General features: G+C 37.8%; 1 protein-coding gene across 2 annotated transcripts in view; it reads left to right on the top strand.

Moving 5' to 3' along the window:
- The window catches only part of NLGN4X (neuroligin 4 X-linked), a 561,080-nt gene that overhangs the window by 168,375 nt on the left and 372,096 nt on the right, over positions 1-20,609 (top strand). For both annotated transcript variants that reach the window (XM_063955509.1, XM_063955510.1), the window contains exon 2: positions 15,674-16,435. In XM_063955509.1, coding sequence (XP_063811579.1) covers positions 15,964-16,435 — 472 coding nt within the window. In that variant the 5' untranslated portion in view covers positions 15,674-15,963. The remainder of the gene's footprint in view (positions 1-15,673; positions 16,436-20,609) is intronic.

The raw sequence follows: 20,609 nt of genomic DNA on the forward strand, positions 1-20,609 counted from the left end.
GCCATCCTGCGTGACACTGCAGTGCCACTCCTAGATGGGCCCGGTGTTTGTGTCGGCCACTAGGGTCGCTAATCTTACTCACACAGCTACCTCATTGCGCCTCTTTTTTTCTTTGCGTCATGTGCTGTTTGGGGAGGGTTTTTTGGAAGGGACATCCTGCGTGACACTGCAGTGCCACTCCTAGATGGGCCCGGTGTTTGTGTCGGCCACTAGGGTCGCTTATCTTACTCACACAGCGACCTCGGTGCAAATTTTAGGACTAAAAATAATATTGTGAGGTGTGAGGTATTCAGAATAGACTGAAAATGAGTGTAAATTATGGTTTTTGAGGTTAATAATACTTTGGGATCAAAATGACCCCCAAATTCTATGATTTAAGCTGTTTTTTAGTGTTTTTTGAAAAAAACACCCGAATCCAAAACACACCCGAATCCGACAAAAAAAATTCGGTGAGGTTTTGCCAAAACGCGGTCGAACCCAAAACACGGCCGCGGAACCGAACCCAAAACCAAAACACAAAACCCGAAAAATTTCAGGCGCTCATCTCTAATACAAATAAGAACAGGATATGGCTGATATTCTCAGGTGTAGAAATACTGATTTGCAGACACTGAAAATATAGCAGACAAACTGGGGAGGCTCCAATAGAGCTTACCAAGATGTACCAGAATAAATGCAAGACAGCAGATGGTAGATTGATGAGCTGTAGAGTTCTCTAGGATTATGCCAGCACTGTGGTTTAACACAAGGTCCAGAATAGCAGAAACAGGGATCCAGAAATCTAACAAGTAGTAATAGATAATGGTAGGTTCCAGGCACAGTGAAAATGACTTGAGGCACATTATCTTGCTGCAGCAGTAAACATGACAGGAAACATGACTTGGTGGATCAAGAAAATTGCGATCGCATTGAGGGCCAGCAACCTTATCCAATCAGAGACCAGGTAACATTAATGACCAAATATTGGTTAGCATGGACATTGAATCCTTATACACCTGCATATCCCATGATTTGGGAATGAAAGCAACTAGATACTTTCTAGAGATGGAGGGTATGAGTGATTTTCATTTCTTTATTCTCAAACTTCTACGATTTGTCCTCAGTCGAAATTATTTTGTATTTAACGACCGCCACTACCTGCAGGTAAGAGGGACAGCTATGGGGGGAGCTTGTGCGCCCACATATGCCAACCTCTTCCTAGGGTGGTGGGAGAGGGAGGAAGTCTTTTCGGATAGCAATGAAGAAATGACAAAACATGTCATTATGTGGATCCGCTATATAGATGATATCCTTTTTATATGGGATGGATTGGAAGAACTCCTTGGGACTTTCATTAACAAATTGAATACGAACAATTTAAATCTCAAGTGTACCTCAGAACACAGTTGAGATAATATCTCCTTTCTGGATCTGCAGATTTATCGAAGTACTGGCAATACTCTTGCAACCAAGTTATACCATAAAAAAACCGCCACGAACAGTGTCCTGCACAACTCAAGCTCATATTTTTCACCTACTATCAATAATATACCTAAGGGTGAGTTTCTAAGGCTGAAACTTAATTGCTCGGACAAGCAAGAATTTTTAGAGCAGAGCAAAGAATTGACTGCTTGCTTGCGAGAAAGAGGGTATAGCCACAGGCTAATAAAACAAGCCAGAACCTCACTTATGAAGATAGATAGAGGCACCCTTATTTTTCAAGAGAAAAAGAGCAGTGACTCAGGTACCATTCGATTCGTGGGCGATTTTTGCAGCGATTGGAGAGAACTTAAATCGGCCATACAAAAACACTGGCATATATTACAAACAGATTCAGATTTTCAGATTTAGCTATGGAGATTGAGGATTCAGTCTCCATGAGCTGGAGAAGATCTCCCAACTTGAGGGATATCCGGGTTCAGAGTCACTATGTTTCCAAGACACCCAAACAAATTTCTACATATGGAACTTATCCATGTGGCTCCTGCAAGGCTTGTGAATACATGGATCCAGTCAAAGAGATCATAGATAAGTATGGTACAAAACACAAAATTACGTTTTTCTGCAACTGTACCACAACCAATGTGATCTATTGCATCTTGTGCACTTGTGGCAAAAGGTACATAGGCATGACAACAAGGATGTTAAAACAGAGGATCTTGGAACACTGTGGGTCCATTAGGAACGCGGCAAGAGATCTGGAAAACATGAAACAGATTACGTCCGTTGCCAAAAATTTTAATTATAATCCCTCACACAGAATGAAAGTATTCTGTGTGGATAAGATCAAACCCAACATTAGGGGTGGCGACACGACCAAAGTGCTTCTCCAAAAAGAGAGCAAGTGGACTTTCATGTTAGGTACTCTGGGACCGGATGGTCTCAACGAATCCATTAATTATAACATCTTTCTCTGAAGGTGTAATTATTAAACAGATACATCGGATCTTATTATTATTTTTCTTAGGCCCTGGTCTTGTTCTTTATGGGTCCCTCCAACTAATTAGGGACCGGATGGTCTCAATGAATTCAGGAATTATAACTTCTTTCTCTGTAGGTGTAGTCACTAAATAGACACACCCTATCTCTTGACTGTTCCTATGTATGTTTTCAATTATTCATTTGATTTTACTTTCAGTATTGTTTATTTGTATTTCCATTTTTTAGCTTCAGGTCTTGGTTATGCCCCTTATAGGGCTCCCCTAATTAACAGCAGGACATAAGCAACCATATCATAATATATATCTTTTGGAACACATTTTTTTGGATATAACCAATGAATTTAGTTTATGAGTATATATACATATTTATATTAATTGATTCTCACGTTCTCACATTCTAAATTTTAATTTATATTCCATTAATAATGGAATTGTACACATCGCACATTTATCACAAAAAAAAAAAATATATATATATATATATATATATATTTTTTTTTTGTATCCACAATAATTTATGTCACACACTTTCACCAACCTACACTTCACATCTGTATATATATATTTTTACATAGACACGTTTTATTAGCACATACACACAATATAACAATAATATATTTCCCCATCCCCTTTTCCCTTTCTTTTTCCCCTTTTTCTTCATATGTCCATGATTTCAACACATTTGTTTGTATTTGCACCCACTTCTTTGTTTTTGTATTTTGATCACGTATTGTGGTGACATCCTAAACTGCTCTCAACCTTTTTCCTTCCCACTTTTTTTCCCCCTTCCCCCTCCCTCCCCCAAACCCAACCCCCCCTTTCACCCAAACCTCCCCTCTTCACCCCCATCCCATGTTCACATGTCGAACACATCCTTTTTTCTCATAACTAATGAATTATTTATACAATTATAAAGAAATTAACAGCACTACTGATCATTAGGGGTTTTAATCATTTTACATTATAAAAATCCTCTTTCTTCTTCTTTTTCCCTTTCTTTTTCTTTTTATTCTCCTTTCTTTTTATTCTCCCTTTTTTTTATTTTCTTCTTAGTGCTTAATTAATTGTTATTATTTTAAATTATTATTTTAATTCATTTTTCAAATCATTTTTCAATAAATTTTTCTGAGATAGAAAACGTATCACCATCTGATAAGGGTTCTAATTAGAATTTCTCTGCTCTGAATATCGGGTTAAATTTTCATACATTGAGGTAATCAACCAACTAACTTATCAAATAATCACTGGGCAATTAGGCCCTGATTCATGATTGGTTCTACCTCTTTCAAATACTGACACACTTCCTAACTATGGTAAGGCTCACAGGTGATTAAGCCCTCTGTGGTGAAACGCGTTCTGGCCGTTTGCTGACTCCCCGCTGCAGGGGGAACAGCTTTCACACATCCACACCCTCCAGCTAAACAGTCAGGTACCCTGTCTATCTCCCTTCAGGTGTCCTTTCCTCTCCCGGCGGCGCATTTGGTCCCTGCCATGCAGTGTGTAACCAGGGCCACCTAACACCGCACATGGGAGACGGGGCCGCACACCGTATCTCTCTCTCCGGCCATCGTGCTGCAAGCTCCGCTCTCACCTTCATCCGCTCACTGAAGACGGAGGCAGTAGAAGGGGCTGCAGATTTCCACGCTGTCCCTATTTCTTAATCTACTGGTTATTTATTTGTATTTATGCATGGTAGGGACACTGTGTTGCTCATTAATTAATTCGATCCAATACACCAGGTTGGAAGAGACAGTAAATTTCTCTATGTATTGTTACTCAGTACAGTTAATTTAATTCTAGGATACAGTCCAGACACTTATAGCGTGGTCTGTCAATTGACACAAACAGTATTAGATTAATTAAGTATTATAGTATTTAACACGTGATTTGTGTCTTTGTCTTAATTATTTCGGTGTCTGCCCTCCTCCCGGTGGCGAATTTGGTCCCTGCGATGCCTAGTGTAATCAGGGCCATCTAACACCGCAAACGGAGGAGTAAGGGCTTATCACTGTATCTCCCGTTTCGTGATCAGCGTTTGCCTGTCCCGCTCTCACCCCCGTCCACTCACGGAAGACAGTGGCAGCAGAAGGGGTGGCATATCTTCACGCTGTCTCTTTCTATCCTAGTGTAGTGCACTGAAACTTATATCTGACACTTACACAAGGGAGAGGGCATTGAAGCCAGGCTATGACAATAACTGTTATAAGAAACAACCATTAATGCAGATATTTGGCTTTCTGGGTAGCTTGCATAATAATTTTTTTCAAAATAAATTTTTAAAGTCATATGTTCAGGATGATAATTTCCTCTGATCATTGGGAGCATGAGTTATGATTTATTTATGTGGCTTTATGTAGATCATGGTATCATGTTTTAATGCAGCACCTACGGCATATTGTCTATGATTTAATATATGTTATCATAAACAGGGCCGGTGCAAGGTTTCTGGGCACCCTAGGCAAAATGTATCCTATCACCCCATCCCGTCACCTGTGCCCCAGTTTCTCTGTGCTGTTCTCCCCCCATCCCATCAGCTGTATCCTAGCTCCTCTGTACCACTTCCCCATTCCCGTCACCTGTGTCCCGGATCCCCTGTCCCACTTGTCCCAATCCCATCACCTGTATGCCAGCTCTCTGTACCACCTCCCCCCATCCTGTCACCTGTGTCGAGGCTACTGTGCCGCTTTCTCCCATTCTGTCATCTGTATCCCGACTCCTCTGTGCCACTTCCCCCCATCCCATCATCCATTTTCAAGCTCTTCTGTATCGCTTTCTCCCATTCCGCCACCTGTGTACTGGCTCACCTGTGCTGCTTTCCCTATACTATCACCCGTTTCCTGTCTTCTTTGTGCCGTTTTCTCCCATCCTGTCACTTGTGTTCCGACTCCTCTGTGCCGCTTCCCCCCAACCTGTCACCAGCAACTCTGCACCTCTGTGCCACTCCCCTATCACCTGTATCCCAGCTTCTCTGTGTCACCTCCTCCTATTACGTCACCTGTGTCCCGGCTCCTATTTGCAGGTTCTCCCATTCCGTCATATGTATCCTGGCTCCTCTGTGTCACTTCCCCCATCCCATCACCTGTTTCCCAGCTGTTCTGTATCGCTTTCCCCCATTCCGCCACCTGTGTACTGGCTCACCTGTGCTGCTTTCCCTATACTATCACCCGTTTCCTGTCTTCTTTGTGCCATTTTCTCCCATCCTGTCACTTGTGTTCCGGCTCCTCTGTGCCGCTTCCCCCCAACCTGTCACCTGCAACTCTGCTCCTCTGTGCCACTCCCCTCCACCCTATCACCCGTATCCCAGCTTCTCTGTGCCACCTCCTCCTATTATGTCAATGTCACTGTGTCCCGAATCCTATTTGCAGCTTCTCCCATTCCGTCATCTGTATCCTGGCTCCTCTGTGTCACTTCCCCCCATCCCATCACCCGTTTCCCAGCTGTTCTGTATTGCTTTCTTGCTTTCTCCCATTCCGTCATTTGTGTACTGGCTCCTCTGTGCTGCTTCCCCTATCCCATCACCTGTTTCTGTCTTCTTTGTGCCATTTTTTCCCATCCCATCACCTGTGTTCCGGCTCCTCTGTGACGCTTCCCCACAACCCTATCACCCGTATCCCAGCTTCTCTGTGCCACCTCCTCCAATTTTGTCACCTGTGTCCCGGGTCCTATTTGCAGCTTCCCCCCATTCCGTCATCTGTATCCTGGCTCCTCTGTGCCACTTCCCATCATCCCGTCACTTATATCCTGGCTCTTCTGTGCCGCTTACCACCCATCCCATCACCTATATCCTGCCTCCTCTGTGCTGCACCTGGGCCTTGTTACTGAAGGGTCTATTCATTAAGAAAATGAAAACTGAATTGTTACTTATCACTATACATCGCATCGCTGCGATGTATAGCTATAATAAGTAGCAATTTATGTATACTCACCCTTCGATGAAGCACTGCGGAATCCAGGGGTCCAGCGGTGACGTCTTCTCTAGGTAGTTCCCTCTCCGATGTGCGGAGTCAGCCAGCAGGTCCCTCTGTGCATGCGCCACCTGTTGACCTCCTGGCAGGCCGCCGTGGCTGCTGGGAGGTCGGGGGCGGAGCCAGCACCGAGTGTGGACAGAGAGCATGAAAGCATTGAGCTTCCCTGCTGTCTCGGCACCACAGTTCAGGTTACGCCATCCTGAGATGGAGAACCTGAACCCCATGGAGAAGTGGAAACCAGAGCTTTCAGCTCCTTCATGAATCGCACTCACCATACAAAAGTATGGTGAGGCGATTCAGTCACAGAGCGGGGGTGTCGCTGGAGAAGTCAGGGACTTCTCCACAGTAACCCGCTCTGTGAATTACACTAGGCAGAGAAAAGCAGGGCTTTTCTCTGCTACATGAATAGACCCTTTACAGCACTATCTACATGTTAAACATCAATACATCCTACTATTTGAATAGAGGTAATGTAAAGGGTGATAGGTCTCATATTTGATATGTAGGTTTACATTACTTACTATATATCTAATATATCACTAAGGAGAATTTAATATACTTGACAAATCTGTTGAATTCTGTCACAAGGTCCACACTTTTTGATTCTCTCTTCCCTCTCATTTATCATTTGTTTTTTTGTTTTTTGGTTTATGTTGTATATATATATAGGTAGAATGTTTTTTTGATTATTATAATGGTAATATTTCAGATACCAAATTAATTGAAAACATACTTGTGATTGGATATAACATTGAGAACCCTAGCCGGTCATAACCAGTGGTAATCCAATCTATTGTAAGAACTGGTATGTATGTACATCTATATTCAATTTCAACATAGTATTCATTATGATAATTTTATGTTGATTTGGAATTATTTATGAAGATTAAGTGATTTATGTATTTCCCTCTGTAACTATTTAGATTGTTAACCCCTGATGAAGTCCTAACGGACGAAACGCGTTGGGTTTTGCGATTTCGGATTCATAAAGCCTTCACCACAGATTTCTGGTTGGAGATATATCTCTTCAAAATTCTGATTGTGATCACCTGATTGTAAAATCCTCACATCAACTGAAATATGTGTTTATATAAGATTGTTATATCATTTTACTGAATTTTTAGTAATTTGTACCAAAGACGAATGTTTAGGTTGTAAATGTCGTCTATTTGTGTATGAATAAAAACTTTTAAACATAGTTATTCTAAAGGCATATTGGCTCCCACTAGAACCTTTTTCCTTTTCACATCAATACATCCACTACATTCCCACAAAATATTAGCACAGCCTCCCCCCCCACACACACACATAACTTTAAGTCACCCACAAATAGCTAGAATATACCAAAATAAAACATAAATTCACGACTCCATAACAGTACTACACCCCACCCCACATAATATTACTGCAATACCCACCTCCCCAGATTATATTAATAAACTCCAGATAACAGTAAAAATCACCATAAGATACTTACTGTACCTCTGCTTGAAGGATGTCCTGTAGTCTCCTGTCAGTCATCATGGTCCCCCCATAGAACTGCAGAGGACTATTAGCAGGGCAAGCTTAGCTCAAGAAAGTCAGGACCGAATGAGCAAAAATGGGCGGAGCCTCAGACGAGGAGGCGGAGCCTTGGGATGGGAAGGAGAACATTGGTGGCTTGTCCCTGGGGAGGGAGCTGCCACTCACTGTTCAGAGAAGGAAAGGGGGGCGGACGCAGGACACTGCTGCTGCTGACTGCGCTGCACCAGACTATGACATGTCTGCAGACTCAGTCAGACAGCACCTGTGAGGTGCGGGAGTGGCGGCCGCTGGTTATGCAAACCACTGCCGCCACCAGCGATAAGTAAAATAAGGATGTCTCTTTGAGAGACACCCTTATGATGCCATCAGCCTCACAGCCGCCCCCTCAGGTGCCGGCGCCCTTAGGCAGCTGCCTAAAGCTGCCTAATGGTAGCGCCGGCTCTGATCATAAACAGACAGCCTATGAATGAACTGTATGAAAAATGGTTAAGTCACTAAGATTCATTTCAAGGGTACCATTGGCTGGAGATGATTATGAAATAGCATCTAACGTTTTAGAATTAAAATTTAACTATTGGTGTATTGATGTGTTACATGTATTTATCCGTCTGATGCTTTAAAAATACCAACACTACCATTATTATTTGGTGAGCGCATTATATACATGTTTATTATACTTGTATTGTATGTTCATGTCTAGTTAGTTTTTTAACAAGAGTGAATAAAAGTTATGTTTTATTAAATCAATAATTATACACACAAAAGAGTGCTCCACAAAGGGACTTTTTTCTTCTGGAAATCATTTCTGGGTTTCCTTTGTTAGAGAACATTAATGACCAGCAAAGTGTCTGTTGAGAGGCAGGGTTATGTAGCAGTGGGACAGGTGCAGGGGAAACCAGATTAACTACTGCATGAGATAAGAGAATATCCAAATGTTGAGGCAGCACCTCTGGTAGCACAGAGGTACTGTAGGCAGATAAAATACAATAACACCTACCCATTGCAGTTTGTTGATTATACTAAAAGATCAGAATTATCAACACAAATAGTAGGCATATCTATATTTCATGAACATTAGTGGCAATCATTTACATTGCAAAACCAGGTTGATTTTGCTATGTAAATGATTGCCACTTTAAGAAAACAGGAGAAATCTCACAAAATCTTTCACTTTCTGATTCTCACACCCTATTACATTCTTTCCAATGTCTCTAAATATTGGGTATATGTGGCTTGTGTTTTGCTCTTACATATTTCATTAGACTACACGTGTTGCTTTTTTGTAGTGTACCTCAGTACACCCCATCATGCCCCACTTACCCTAGCTGCAAGAGTTTTCTTTTGTTTTCTCCATGTCACATTGGAAGCCATCAGAGGGGTGAGTGAGGAAGGCATGTGCCCATTCATAATGTGCATTTCCATCTCAGGAGATGCATTTTTTTCCTTGTTATATAGATGTATTCAACATTAAAAGTAAAATATACTGTATGACCTTTATATTCTTTATGGTAATGATGTTGAAGGAATAATAATGCTACAAATTATGTCTTTGTGGTCTACTAATTGTTGTTAGTATTTTTTAATGAAAATAGTACAAAAAAGTTGTATTCTTTTATTCTTAGACTACAGGTGTTGCTTTATTGTGATGTATTCTAATACAGTATATATGTTTAACCAATACTCACCTACTCTCCAGTAAACTATGGGAGACTCATGATTATTCTGGTAGTTCCCTGCACCCCCAGAAAAATAGGCACTCCTCCCATATCCCCACACTTCCTAGTGTAGTGGGCAGGAATGGAATATTGATATCTGGAATGGCAGGTGGGACTTATTGGCATGATTCCATGCTAATTGCATCGTTTTGGTTCCACCCCTGTTCATATATAAATGATTTGTGGCATTTGCAGTGAGGGGGTGGGCCCTAATGTTCTAATGATGTGAATAGTCTGGCCCTGCCCCCATATCCATCTCCCCTCTGTGCTTCTCCCAGAGTGAGATTTAAAAAGTGGGCAAGTATGATTTAACAATTAAAATATATGTTATGCATTCACTATGTCTGCATCATAATGTTGACACCAGTATGTCAAATGTTAGGATGTAGACCTGTATAAATGTCGACATCTAACTTGTGGACATCTGGAAAATGTTCACATGGACAGAATTCAAACACAAAATATGTATCCCAAATGTAAAATCATTGTGTTCTTCATGTTAATAATGTTGAGAAGCCAATAATGGTCACAAGTTTATTAAGGTGTCTCTTATTTGTTAAAAGAACTTTAAAAAAAAAAAATTAACAAAAAACATATTTGTATTTTATTATTAATTTTTTTTTTTTTAAATACATAGTGCATTAATCCTGCTGACATTTTTTCAATTAATTTACTGCTGAGATGAGCTGTGGGAAATACTGTAAACACAAAGAATCTTTCACACTACAGTACATTAGAGATAGTCACTCAAACATGATGCAACATGTAAATTGGTGGGAAACACAATGAGTGATTTGTTAATCTGGAACCTTAAACCGTAAAACTTAATTACTGACTGAGAAAGATTTGTACAGTACCTGGCAGGACTTTTTGAGACTTACAATCAGAGAAAAAATAAGATGGTTTCTTACTATTAAATGCTATTAGAGCTATTTACATACACTAACCCTAATCCAGCACACTGGACCAGTTTGTCTACATATACAATTTGCATATGAATTAACTGGAAGTGGAAACAGCTGAAATAACAAATGTCCCTACAGTAATGATGTATTTATATATTTTATTGTTTTCTATGTTACTAATGAAGGCTTTTCTGTTGAATTGTGCATGCTATATTTTAAATAGCTTATTGTAGGCAATTGTATAAGGTCTTATGGAAAAAATGTATCTCAAACTCACCCTGTATTCCAATTTTTATTTTTAATGCAAAGATTTTGAAATTTAATTAAAGGGATTAAAATTATTTTACAACATATTTATTCTTTGTTTTTAAGCTAAAATCTAACAGTTTAATATTTTATCTTTCTTATGTATACTACAACTGTTTCTTAATTGTTTCTTGAGTATTTCATAAATTCTGATTCTTAGATAAAGGGAGATTTGTATTAAATATATGTTTATCTTAGAAGTAAGGAAAATGTTCTTTACTGTTAAAAAAGGTATACTGTATTTTTTGAACCTTATCAGATTTCATAGTAATAAGACAAATAGGTTTGTCAATTTTTGTCAAAACTACAATAACTTGTTTGCAAACTAATGAACTAATACTTTGTGGAATACTTTGGGTAGCATGGTTGGCATAATGGTTAATATTACTACCTTACAGCATTGAGGTGGTGTTTTCATGGGTTTTATCTGGGTGCTCTAGTTTCCTTCTGTGATACCCAACAGTTGAGTGGTATCAGTTAAAAACCACACTCCCTGTTGCAGACTATTCACTTACAGGTGATTCTGAAAAGAGATGAGATCTTACTAGAATAAGGGCATTTTGGAAAAGGGAGTAGACACTAGTAACATTTTTTAATTAGGTTGATTAAAAAAAGGCAGTTGTGAATGATGAGGGGAGAGAGGAGAGGAGAAGGACATTATTGCTAGCAGCCTGAGGAGCAGGTCCCAAATGCTGAGAAGACAATTGGGAGGAAAAGCTGAGGGAGATGGCCATTACACATAGTGGGTGGGTGCTGAGAGTGCAGCTCCTGTAAAGAAGTAGAGTAAACTAGCTGCAGCAAAAGAGAGGCTTGAATGTGTTTACCACTAAGCAAGCATGTTCCAGAAAGCTGTGCCTACCTTCCATAAGGTAAACTACAGCCTAAAATCCTGTGCCATATTTGCAGAGAGGAAGCCATTGATTAAACACATTAACAGTTGTTTTGTGTCATCAATATAGTTGCTATTATATCTACAACAGTACTGTACAATTTAAATAAAAACTATTGAGTGCATGCATTCAATCAAGGGCCCCAACATGCACATACACACAATCTCAAATGTGACCTAAGAATGCAGGTGGGTTATAATGCTAATTAAATCTGTAGGAATATAATTTTAGATTGCTTGTGTAGAACCAAATAATTCAAAGTGAAAGTGATATTGTGCATATTAAAACTTCTGTTGAATGTTATATGTGAACTCCTTATGTCTGATTAATATACGTCAACCAGACCAATTTCAGTCATCAGTTAGTGGTGTTATTAATAAATACATAAATCCTTTGCATAAATTTTATCTGCCATTCTGCCTGTGTCTGTGGGACCAATGCTTTACCTCTTTGTCGGATTGTGGTCTGAGAGTTAGTAGGTTAAATGGCATGTAACAAACAACAAACTCTAGTGTACAGTATATGTTTGTCCATATGGTCGGTGATATAGGTTCTAAGCTTCACTGAGGCAAAGATTAATGTGAGTGACTGAAATGTTCTCTGTAAAGCACTGCAGAATGTGTGTGCTACTGTATATAAATAGGGAACAACTTTGCACACCTGGACTTTATTATTCTACAGATGGAGCCATGCTAATTGTGGCTCTGTCTGTGCCGGGGTGCACCCGCCTAGGCGCAACTATTGCAGCGTCATGGATGCGCATGTGTGTGAGACATGCAAGCACCTCATTCACTGCAATGGGAGCATCTCTGTGCACTCCCGTAGCGTGGCTAGGTGCCATATCACCTAGTTATGCTGGGAGTGCACATTTGCAATGGATCCGAATCAGATGAGCGCAGCTCTATCTGTATTTATTCTGAAAGTGAAAAGGAAATAGGAAAAGTTTCCACTCAGGAAATGTGCATGTGATCAGGGGCACCGACAGCCTTGTCGGGCCCCAGTAATGAGGGGGCTTGGTCTGAGAATGTGGCTGCCGGTCCACTGTGCAGAGGATGTTGGGCAATGAGCGATGGGCAATGGCAGCAGTGGAGGAGGGGGAGGAGTAACCGATGGGGGCGAGTGTGATCATGACACAATCACTCCCCCCACACGTATAGTAATGCAAAGGAGAGAGGAGTTACTTCTGCCTCTCAACCTATAGCAACACATAGCAGCATGATCTGTGTGCTGTGCTGAAAAGAGAGACTGCTGCAGCAGCCAGTCCTCTCTTTCCCTTGCACACAAAGTGTGTGTGTGAGGGGGGATAGGGTGTAGTAGGACCTGGGCCCTCACCAGGTCCCTCCAACAGGCCTGGTCCTGGGTAAAGAGTACCCGCCCCCCTCTCAGCAGCACTGTATGTGATACAAAACTAACACTATCAAGAATGAAGGGAAAAAATATATCCTAACAATGTGGAGTGTTGGTGGTGCTCACACGAGTCACAAGAGGTAAATTTTATACAAAGGACTTTTACAAGAGCAAAAACAAGATAGAATCTTGTGTGGAGCACACTTGAAAATATGTAACTGTATTGATTATAGATATTAAAATGTAACCCTTAAAATAGTTAATGAACTTTTACAGGGTTGGTGTCCTTGTTCTTAATTCTAAAAGGTCTTATTTTTACCACATAATAGGAGAAAATATTTTTATAATGTGTAATTAATACTATTCTTTAATAAAGGTGAAAATATTAAGATTTATTGGATTTACTTGTTAATATTAAGAATAAATTGATGTTTATATTTTAACTGTGATTGTTCCTGGCCACACATTTTTTAATAATCACTGTAACTTGAACAGTGACAACATTTGGTGACTGACCAAAGGTAAGGATACGCTCCACTCAAAATAACATGGACTATTAATAAGTAATGTGTAGTGTATATGTACACTCCAGAAATGAATAAAAAAATCTTAATGATATGTACCAGATACAGTATGACCACTTCTTATCATAAGCACAAACAGTCCTGCTCCATCAGTTGCTCAGGATACATTATTTACTCATATGCATGAATAATAACATTTCACTTAATTACCAGCACACATAATAATGTCTATCCAACAGCAGTTAGCTTATTTTGCTAGTGCTTCATATAGACATATATTTGGTATAAGTTCATGTTACCAAATAATATTGCTTTTTGAAAAAGTGTTTGGTATATGATTGTAAGCAAGTATTTTCCATTTATTATTTAAGAGTAATGAAGTGAAGAGTTTCAAAAACAGTAGTACAGGTCGTACATTCCATAATATGGACACTTACATACTGTATTATTCTATATATTAATAGCAGAAGGATAACTTTTATGAGTAGCATTGTCTGAGCAGGGCAAATTTACCAAATTAAAGATCTTGGTCGTAGATTTGCAGAATAATATTGGCATTATAATTGGTAGCTTTGTTTCTGAGTTACGTGGCAAAATATCTGAATGCCATTTACAATGCATCACCATTGTGCTCTGAAAAATGTGACAGTTGGTGAACTCTCCCTTTTCACGTGCTGGGTGACCAGAAACATGTGAGTTGCTGGGTGTTCTGGAAACTGTGACAGTTATTTGCAGCCACTCCCTAAGCAGGGATTTATCAACATTTGACTCACAAAGGGGTGAAAAGGGGAAAAATGTTTTACCCAGTAAACCTTATCCTGGTTGAAATCAGGCACATAAACTAGTATATTATTACTTTTTTGAGTTTTTTTCCCACAAAGGCTTTTATAACATCACCTGTACAGGAATGTTAATTCTCATTGCATGGATATTATAGAGCTCACCTCTGAATTGTGCATTGCATATAATTGTATCTACAGAGCAGTTTGTTTTACATCAAATGGTAAAACAAAAATTAACAACTTTGCATGTAAAAAAATAACTGTTAATATCATAAATGACATGAAAGACATGTTTATCATAAAAGTTGTAGCTCATATGAACAAATCAAGGGATTCGGCTAGAGGTGTAAAACATAATAAATCCATAGTATGTTTTATGAAAACATTTTAAATAGCTTTGATGAATGTTATACAGTATATGAGAAAGAAACAGTGTCCTGCATCCTTCTGAAATACCAAAATTTTGTTTTCTAAACGCTGCTTTTACTGTATGTTAATTTGATAGTAGTGAGTCATTGTGCCATATCAAAGGAATGGAAAGCATATCAGAGCACTTCAGTTATTTGTGAAGAAAAATATTTTACTATTTAAGAGAAAAAATTCTTTACCATTGTAAACTCTATTTGCTGTTTCATGCTTTGTACATACTACCAACTTCTTTTTTCCATGGTGTCAATAAAGAAAGTGAATTTAGAATTGTTTTCAATCTCATGTAAAAATGTAGACTTTTAGACACATTTTCAATGTAAGGTTTGGAAGAGAAGTGCAGGAAAAGATAAGTAGATGATGAGCAGTAAGATAAAGGATACTTTCAGTTGAGTGCATTCAACTTTAAAAGTCAGAATTTATGAAATACAAAGGAAATTCAAGTGTTGCAGTGATCATATCATGATGAAATTGGAGAATGGACCAATTCTGGATGAAATTGCAGAGTATAAGTATTAAGTTTTGGTAACAACCAAATGTGTCAAGATTTATTATGTGCAATTAAAAAGATTGAAACCTATGCAAAAAGCATGGTTGGTGGGTGAAATGATTGAGGAGAACCTATTAAAGTGTCTAAAAGGTCATAAGAATCCAGAGGTAGGAATATACTCAATGCGGTCATAAAATTAGATTACATAAATGCAAATAATACAAATATAAAAAGTTTAACAAACTGTTATTTACTTTTGTGGATACTATACTGTATATTCATCATATGCTGGTGAAGATATGTCTACAAATATGCTCTTACACTTTTTAAAAATATATGTTTTTATTTATAAAACATGAATCTCTTTGTTTTGCAGGCTAACTCGCTGTAGCTGGATACTGTATAAATATACAATGACTGAATTAGGCATGTAAACTGACATCAAAATTTGGAATAACATCACAGTAATTATTTCATCCTCATGGAATGGGCTTCACAAAATCAGTAATCTGGATTTTACAGATGGCAATTATGCAAATAAGGCAATAATTTCTGTGGCGTCTTTCATCTAAAAAAAAATTGATTTTTTTTCCTGGCTGAAGTCATATATTTGTTGTTGTCCTCTCGACCTGGGAGATCTCACTATTGCTGATGTTGATGTAAACAATGTCGAGACCAAAGGGATTAATATGGTTGCCTTTGATCTTCACCCCTGTCTGTGTTATAGTAAATTCAAACTTGCTATTATGGATAGCAGCATTTGCTGTACGATTTGCAATAGTCGATGGCCAAGCACAGCATCCAATTGTACCCACGAACTATGGTAAGATACGTGGCACAAAAACATCCTTATCCATAGAGATTCTTGGACCAGTAGAGCAATACTTGGGAGTACCCTATGCTGCTCCACCAACTGGAGAGAGACGGTTTCAACCACCTGAACCACCCTCTTCCTGGACTGGAATCAAGAATGCCACACAATTTGCTTCGGTGTGTCCACAGTTTCCGGATGAAAGATCATTGCTAAATGACATGCTGCCTGTATGGTTTACTGCCAATTTAGATACCATTGTGACCTATGTACAGGATCAAAGTGAGGATTGCCTATACTTAAACATCTATGTGCCAACTGAAGATGGTAAGTAGTGTGTAAAATAAGAATAATAGTGCAATCTATATATCTATCTTTATTTATCTTACCAAAGAAATTATATTTTATATAATAGGGTTCAATGCCTCAAATAATGAAAGGTCTATAGTGTATAATAATCAGAATAGATAGTTCTTTACTTTAAGAATACTATTATCATTATTTGGTTTAGTAACATTAATTGGAGTTATATTTCATCACTTGTTCAGTTTTTATCATTGGCACCTATTTCATATATTTTAATTTGATTAATAAATGTTTTATTTCTGCATCAGACCAGTTCAACAGAAAGAAAAGATCACTTTAGCCATCTTACTGTATGTGTACAGAATTTAAAATATGTTAATGCTGATAAGATGCTGTTGATATTTAGAAACTTGTCCTGTCCTTGATATGCAATTTGATTATTTTTAACAGAATTATATACCCAGGTATATATTAAAATATGTTTCTTACTTCTCCCAATCTTTTTAAAATTATGTTATTTATCTTTTAAATATTTGTTTTTCTTACATATTATCTAGTGCTCCTTAACTTACTTATTTAAAAAAAAAAACTTTTTAGGAGACTATAATTCCAAAGAATTGATTATCAATTTATGAATATATGTGAACATTTTTTTACTGGCACTCGATGAAATTTCCATTTTACTGTATCTACAGATTTTTAACACTTTAATATAGTGTAAGTAGGATGCCATTTTGTTTTGGATACTGTATCTGCTTTATTATTTTGTCAAAAATACTTTGGTGATGATCCAAATGAGTCATTTTATGGTGAGCAAATGAATGGCTGTTTGAAAAGTATTGAAAAAATTGTGAAAAACTAGCAATTGAAATATTTTTCCTTAAATAATACCTGGAATGCTACAAATATTTGTCCAAAAATTGATTTGTACATTTGTTTTATTTTTTTAATTACTGTGTCACAATTTTGATTTTGTAACAGCATCCCAGTAACCATTTTCTGGCTTTGTATTTTAGCAAATAGTTTTCTTTGTGGGGTAAAACAGCATGCATAAACAGTTATTGAGCTACTATACCCTGTATCTTTATTCATAATAACAAAACTCCCTGTCTTTGTCAGCAACACCAGTACAGAGCTAAGAACTGTTTAAACTAATGCAAAACGGAGTTTGCAGTGAAGGAGGCAAGGCAGAGATTTCTAATCCTGAATAATGCTGTTTGCTATCCAGCACATTCAACTTAAACAATGTAACTCCACAGAGGGCATTACATTGCTATATTTTCCAAAGCAGGGCTCATACTGTATGTACCATATTACCATATGTCTATTACCTAATAGATTTAAGTATTACATAATATATTTAACCCTAGTCACTTGTTTAAATATAAAATAACCTATAACAGTGACATTTACATTGGCCCTCATTCCGAGTTGATCGGTCGCAAGGCGAATTTAGCAGAGTTACACACGCTAAGCCGCCGCCTACCGGGAGTGAATCTTAGCTTCTTAAAATTGCGACCGATGTATTCGCAATATTGCGATTACTAACTACTTAGCAGTTTCAGAGTAGCTCCAGACTTACTCTGCCTGTGCGATCATTTCTGTGCTTGTCGTTCCTGGTTGACGTCACAAACACACCCAGCGTTCGTCCAGGCACTCCCACCGTTTCTCCGGCCACTCCTGCGTTTTTTCCGGAAACGGTAGCGTTTTCAGCCACACGCCCCTGAAACGCCGTGTTTCCGCCCAGTAACACCCATTTCCTGTCAATCACATTACGATCGCCGGAGCGAAGAAAAAGCCGTGAGTAAAAATACTTTCTTCATAGTAAAGTTACTTGGCGCAGTCGCAGTGCGAACATTGCGCATGCGTACTAAGCGGATTTTCACTGCGATGCGATGAAAAAGAACGAGCGAACAACTCGGAATGAGGGCCATTGAGTACTACAATAATACAACTAAAACAAGAAAGTATTGTAAAACAAGAATGATCAGTGTAAATGTTTGGTTTGTTTCTATGGATGTTGAATCTATTTAAGCAAGAAATGACTTATTTTTGTGAAATATTTGCACTTTACAGTAGAAATGTAAAACTATGCCCAATAATTGCATTCTTTACTGTTAAGCATCACTTTAGAGAACCATCTTATTGTAATGAAAAGTAACTGTGTAATGTTGGATTATTTACTATGACATGATTGTATCTTTGCAGTAACAGTGACGGCAGTACTCAATTTTTTTGGGCTATGGCATTATCTATAAAAGGGTAGCTTAAATCCCATCATATTATTGAAAAAGCAAAGTGACAGTTTTCTTTTACAAAACTCTAGATAAGAACAATAAAACCAGCAAGGGGTAAGCAAAGGCTAGCAATTGTTGTCCCTACAATCTGATTAAACACATTACCTATTGTTACATGACAGTTCTCTGACAGAAGAAGCTTGGTTGTTATGGAGACAGTCTGTGAAATTTGCTTTTCATGTCAAAGGTTTGGATGTGACTCAATGAGTTAAATTCACATTAGCAGTTCTTTCTTTAGGATCAGAAGTCTCAAGAAAGATTTTTTTCTGTTTAATACTTGTTTTTGTTATGAAACATTCTTTTCTTTTTTAAATGCATTGATTGTATATAAACAAAATAGAAATATTTTATATTTAAATCTATACTCTTCGTATATTTTAATTACTTTTTGTAATTAAAATATAAATTACAAAGATATTGTAAATTATGTTTTATGTTATTTCATGCACAACCGTAATGTAACGCTATCTCAGTTTTATTTATTCTGACTGCCAAAGAAAACACATATACAGTGCACACGCATCTTTATGCATAGACGCATTGTTCTGCAGGGAAGAAAGTGTCAATCACAGAATTGTCAATAACAAGGGAAGTTAATTCCCACATATTTACTATATTGAAAACCCATTTGCAATGCTTGTCATTCGCCACAATAAATGTTATTAAAAGGGATTTAAAAAAGCATACTGAATGATATATGAGTTGATGTAAAAAATATGTGACGACTTCATTTAACAAAGGAAAATGAATAAGTATTTTTCTCTTATTCCTCTCATGCTTAATATGTATTAAATGGCTTTAAGCTACGTAAATCCAATCTTTATAAACACTGTAGAATTTGAAGAATGGAAGCTAGAGTTAAAGCAAAGTGCTTGTAATAAATACAAATAAGATGTTCCAAGTAAATTAATAACTACAGCTATTAATCATGGGAAGATGTAAATGACTGTAGTCATTTTAAAAATATTCAACATTTTCAAAGGAAAACATAATGTTGGACATGAAATTGTGACCTGCACTGTCAGATTTCATCATTTGGATTTATTCTTTTACAATCTGACTTTTGAGTGATTATGTTGCTTGTTTTGTAATATGAGTATGCAATGCAATATATACATATATATTAGGGCCAGATAAAATAAAGAAAACACAAAGAAGACTCCATTTGAAAATAAGCAAATATATACATTATGTTCATAAGTTTTATTCAAGACTTTTGTGTCACTCTCACTATGTTTATATATAAATATATATATACAGTAAGTACTACCTATCTCTGCAATTCTCTACCTCTCCATACCAGACTTTCCACCTCTCTATAAAACTTTAAACAAGCTCTCAATACTCACTTCTTTATCAAACCCGGCCATTTCTATACCTAACCTGATTTTACATCCTCACTTCTACCCCATCTGTGTCAACCCCTGTCTGTCTGTCCCTCACCTTCAGAATCTAAGCTCTTACGAGCAGGGCCCTCTCCCTTCATGTGCTTTTCCTTTTCTAAGAGTATTTTATACACTATACTACCTTTATTGGCACCTAACCCTTGGTTTCTGCCACCCTAATGAATATTTAAGTGTCCTATCCTCTGATACAACAGTGTTTATATACCCTGTACTTGTCTTATATTGTCTTGTAATGTAAGTCATAGTTTTCTTGTTTTGTGCATGTAATTATGTATTCTGTTAGTCGCTGCGGAACCATTGTGGTGACATATAAATAGACTACATATATATATATATATTCCAGCTTGAGCACCCGATGTTGTCCGAGATTTTAAGAATCTCTGTTTACAAAAATAAATGTAAATATTAAACACACAGTATAAATAACATTGTAGATAGCTGAAAACCCATGCTTCGCTATGGGATGAGGATGGTAAAACAGAATGATAGTTG

This window comes from Pseudophryne corroboree, chromosome 2, assembly GCF_028390025.1.
Source record: "Pseudophryne corroboree isolate aPseCor3 chromosome 2, aPseCor3.hap2, whole genome shotgun sequence".
NCBI lineage: Eukaryota > Metazoa > Chordata > Amphibia > Anura > Myobatrachidae > Pseudophryne > Pseudophryne corroboree.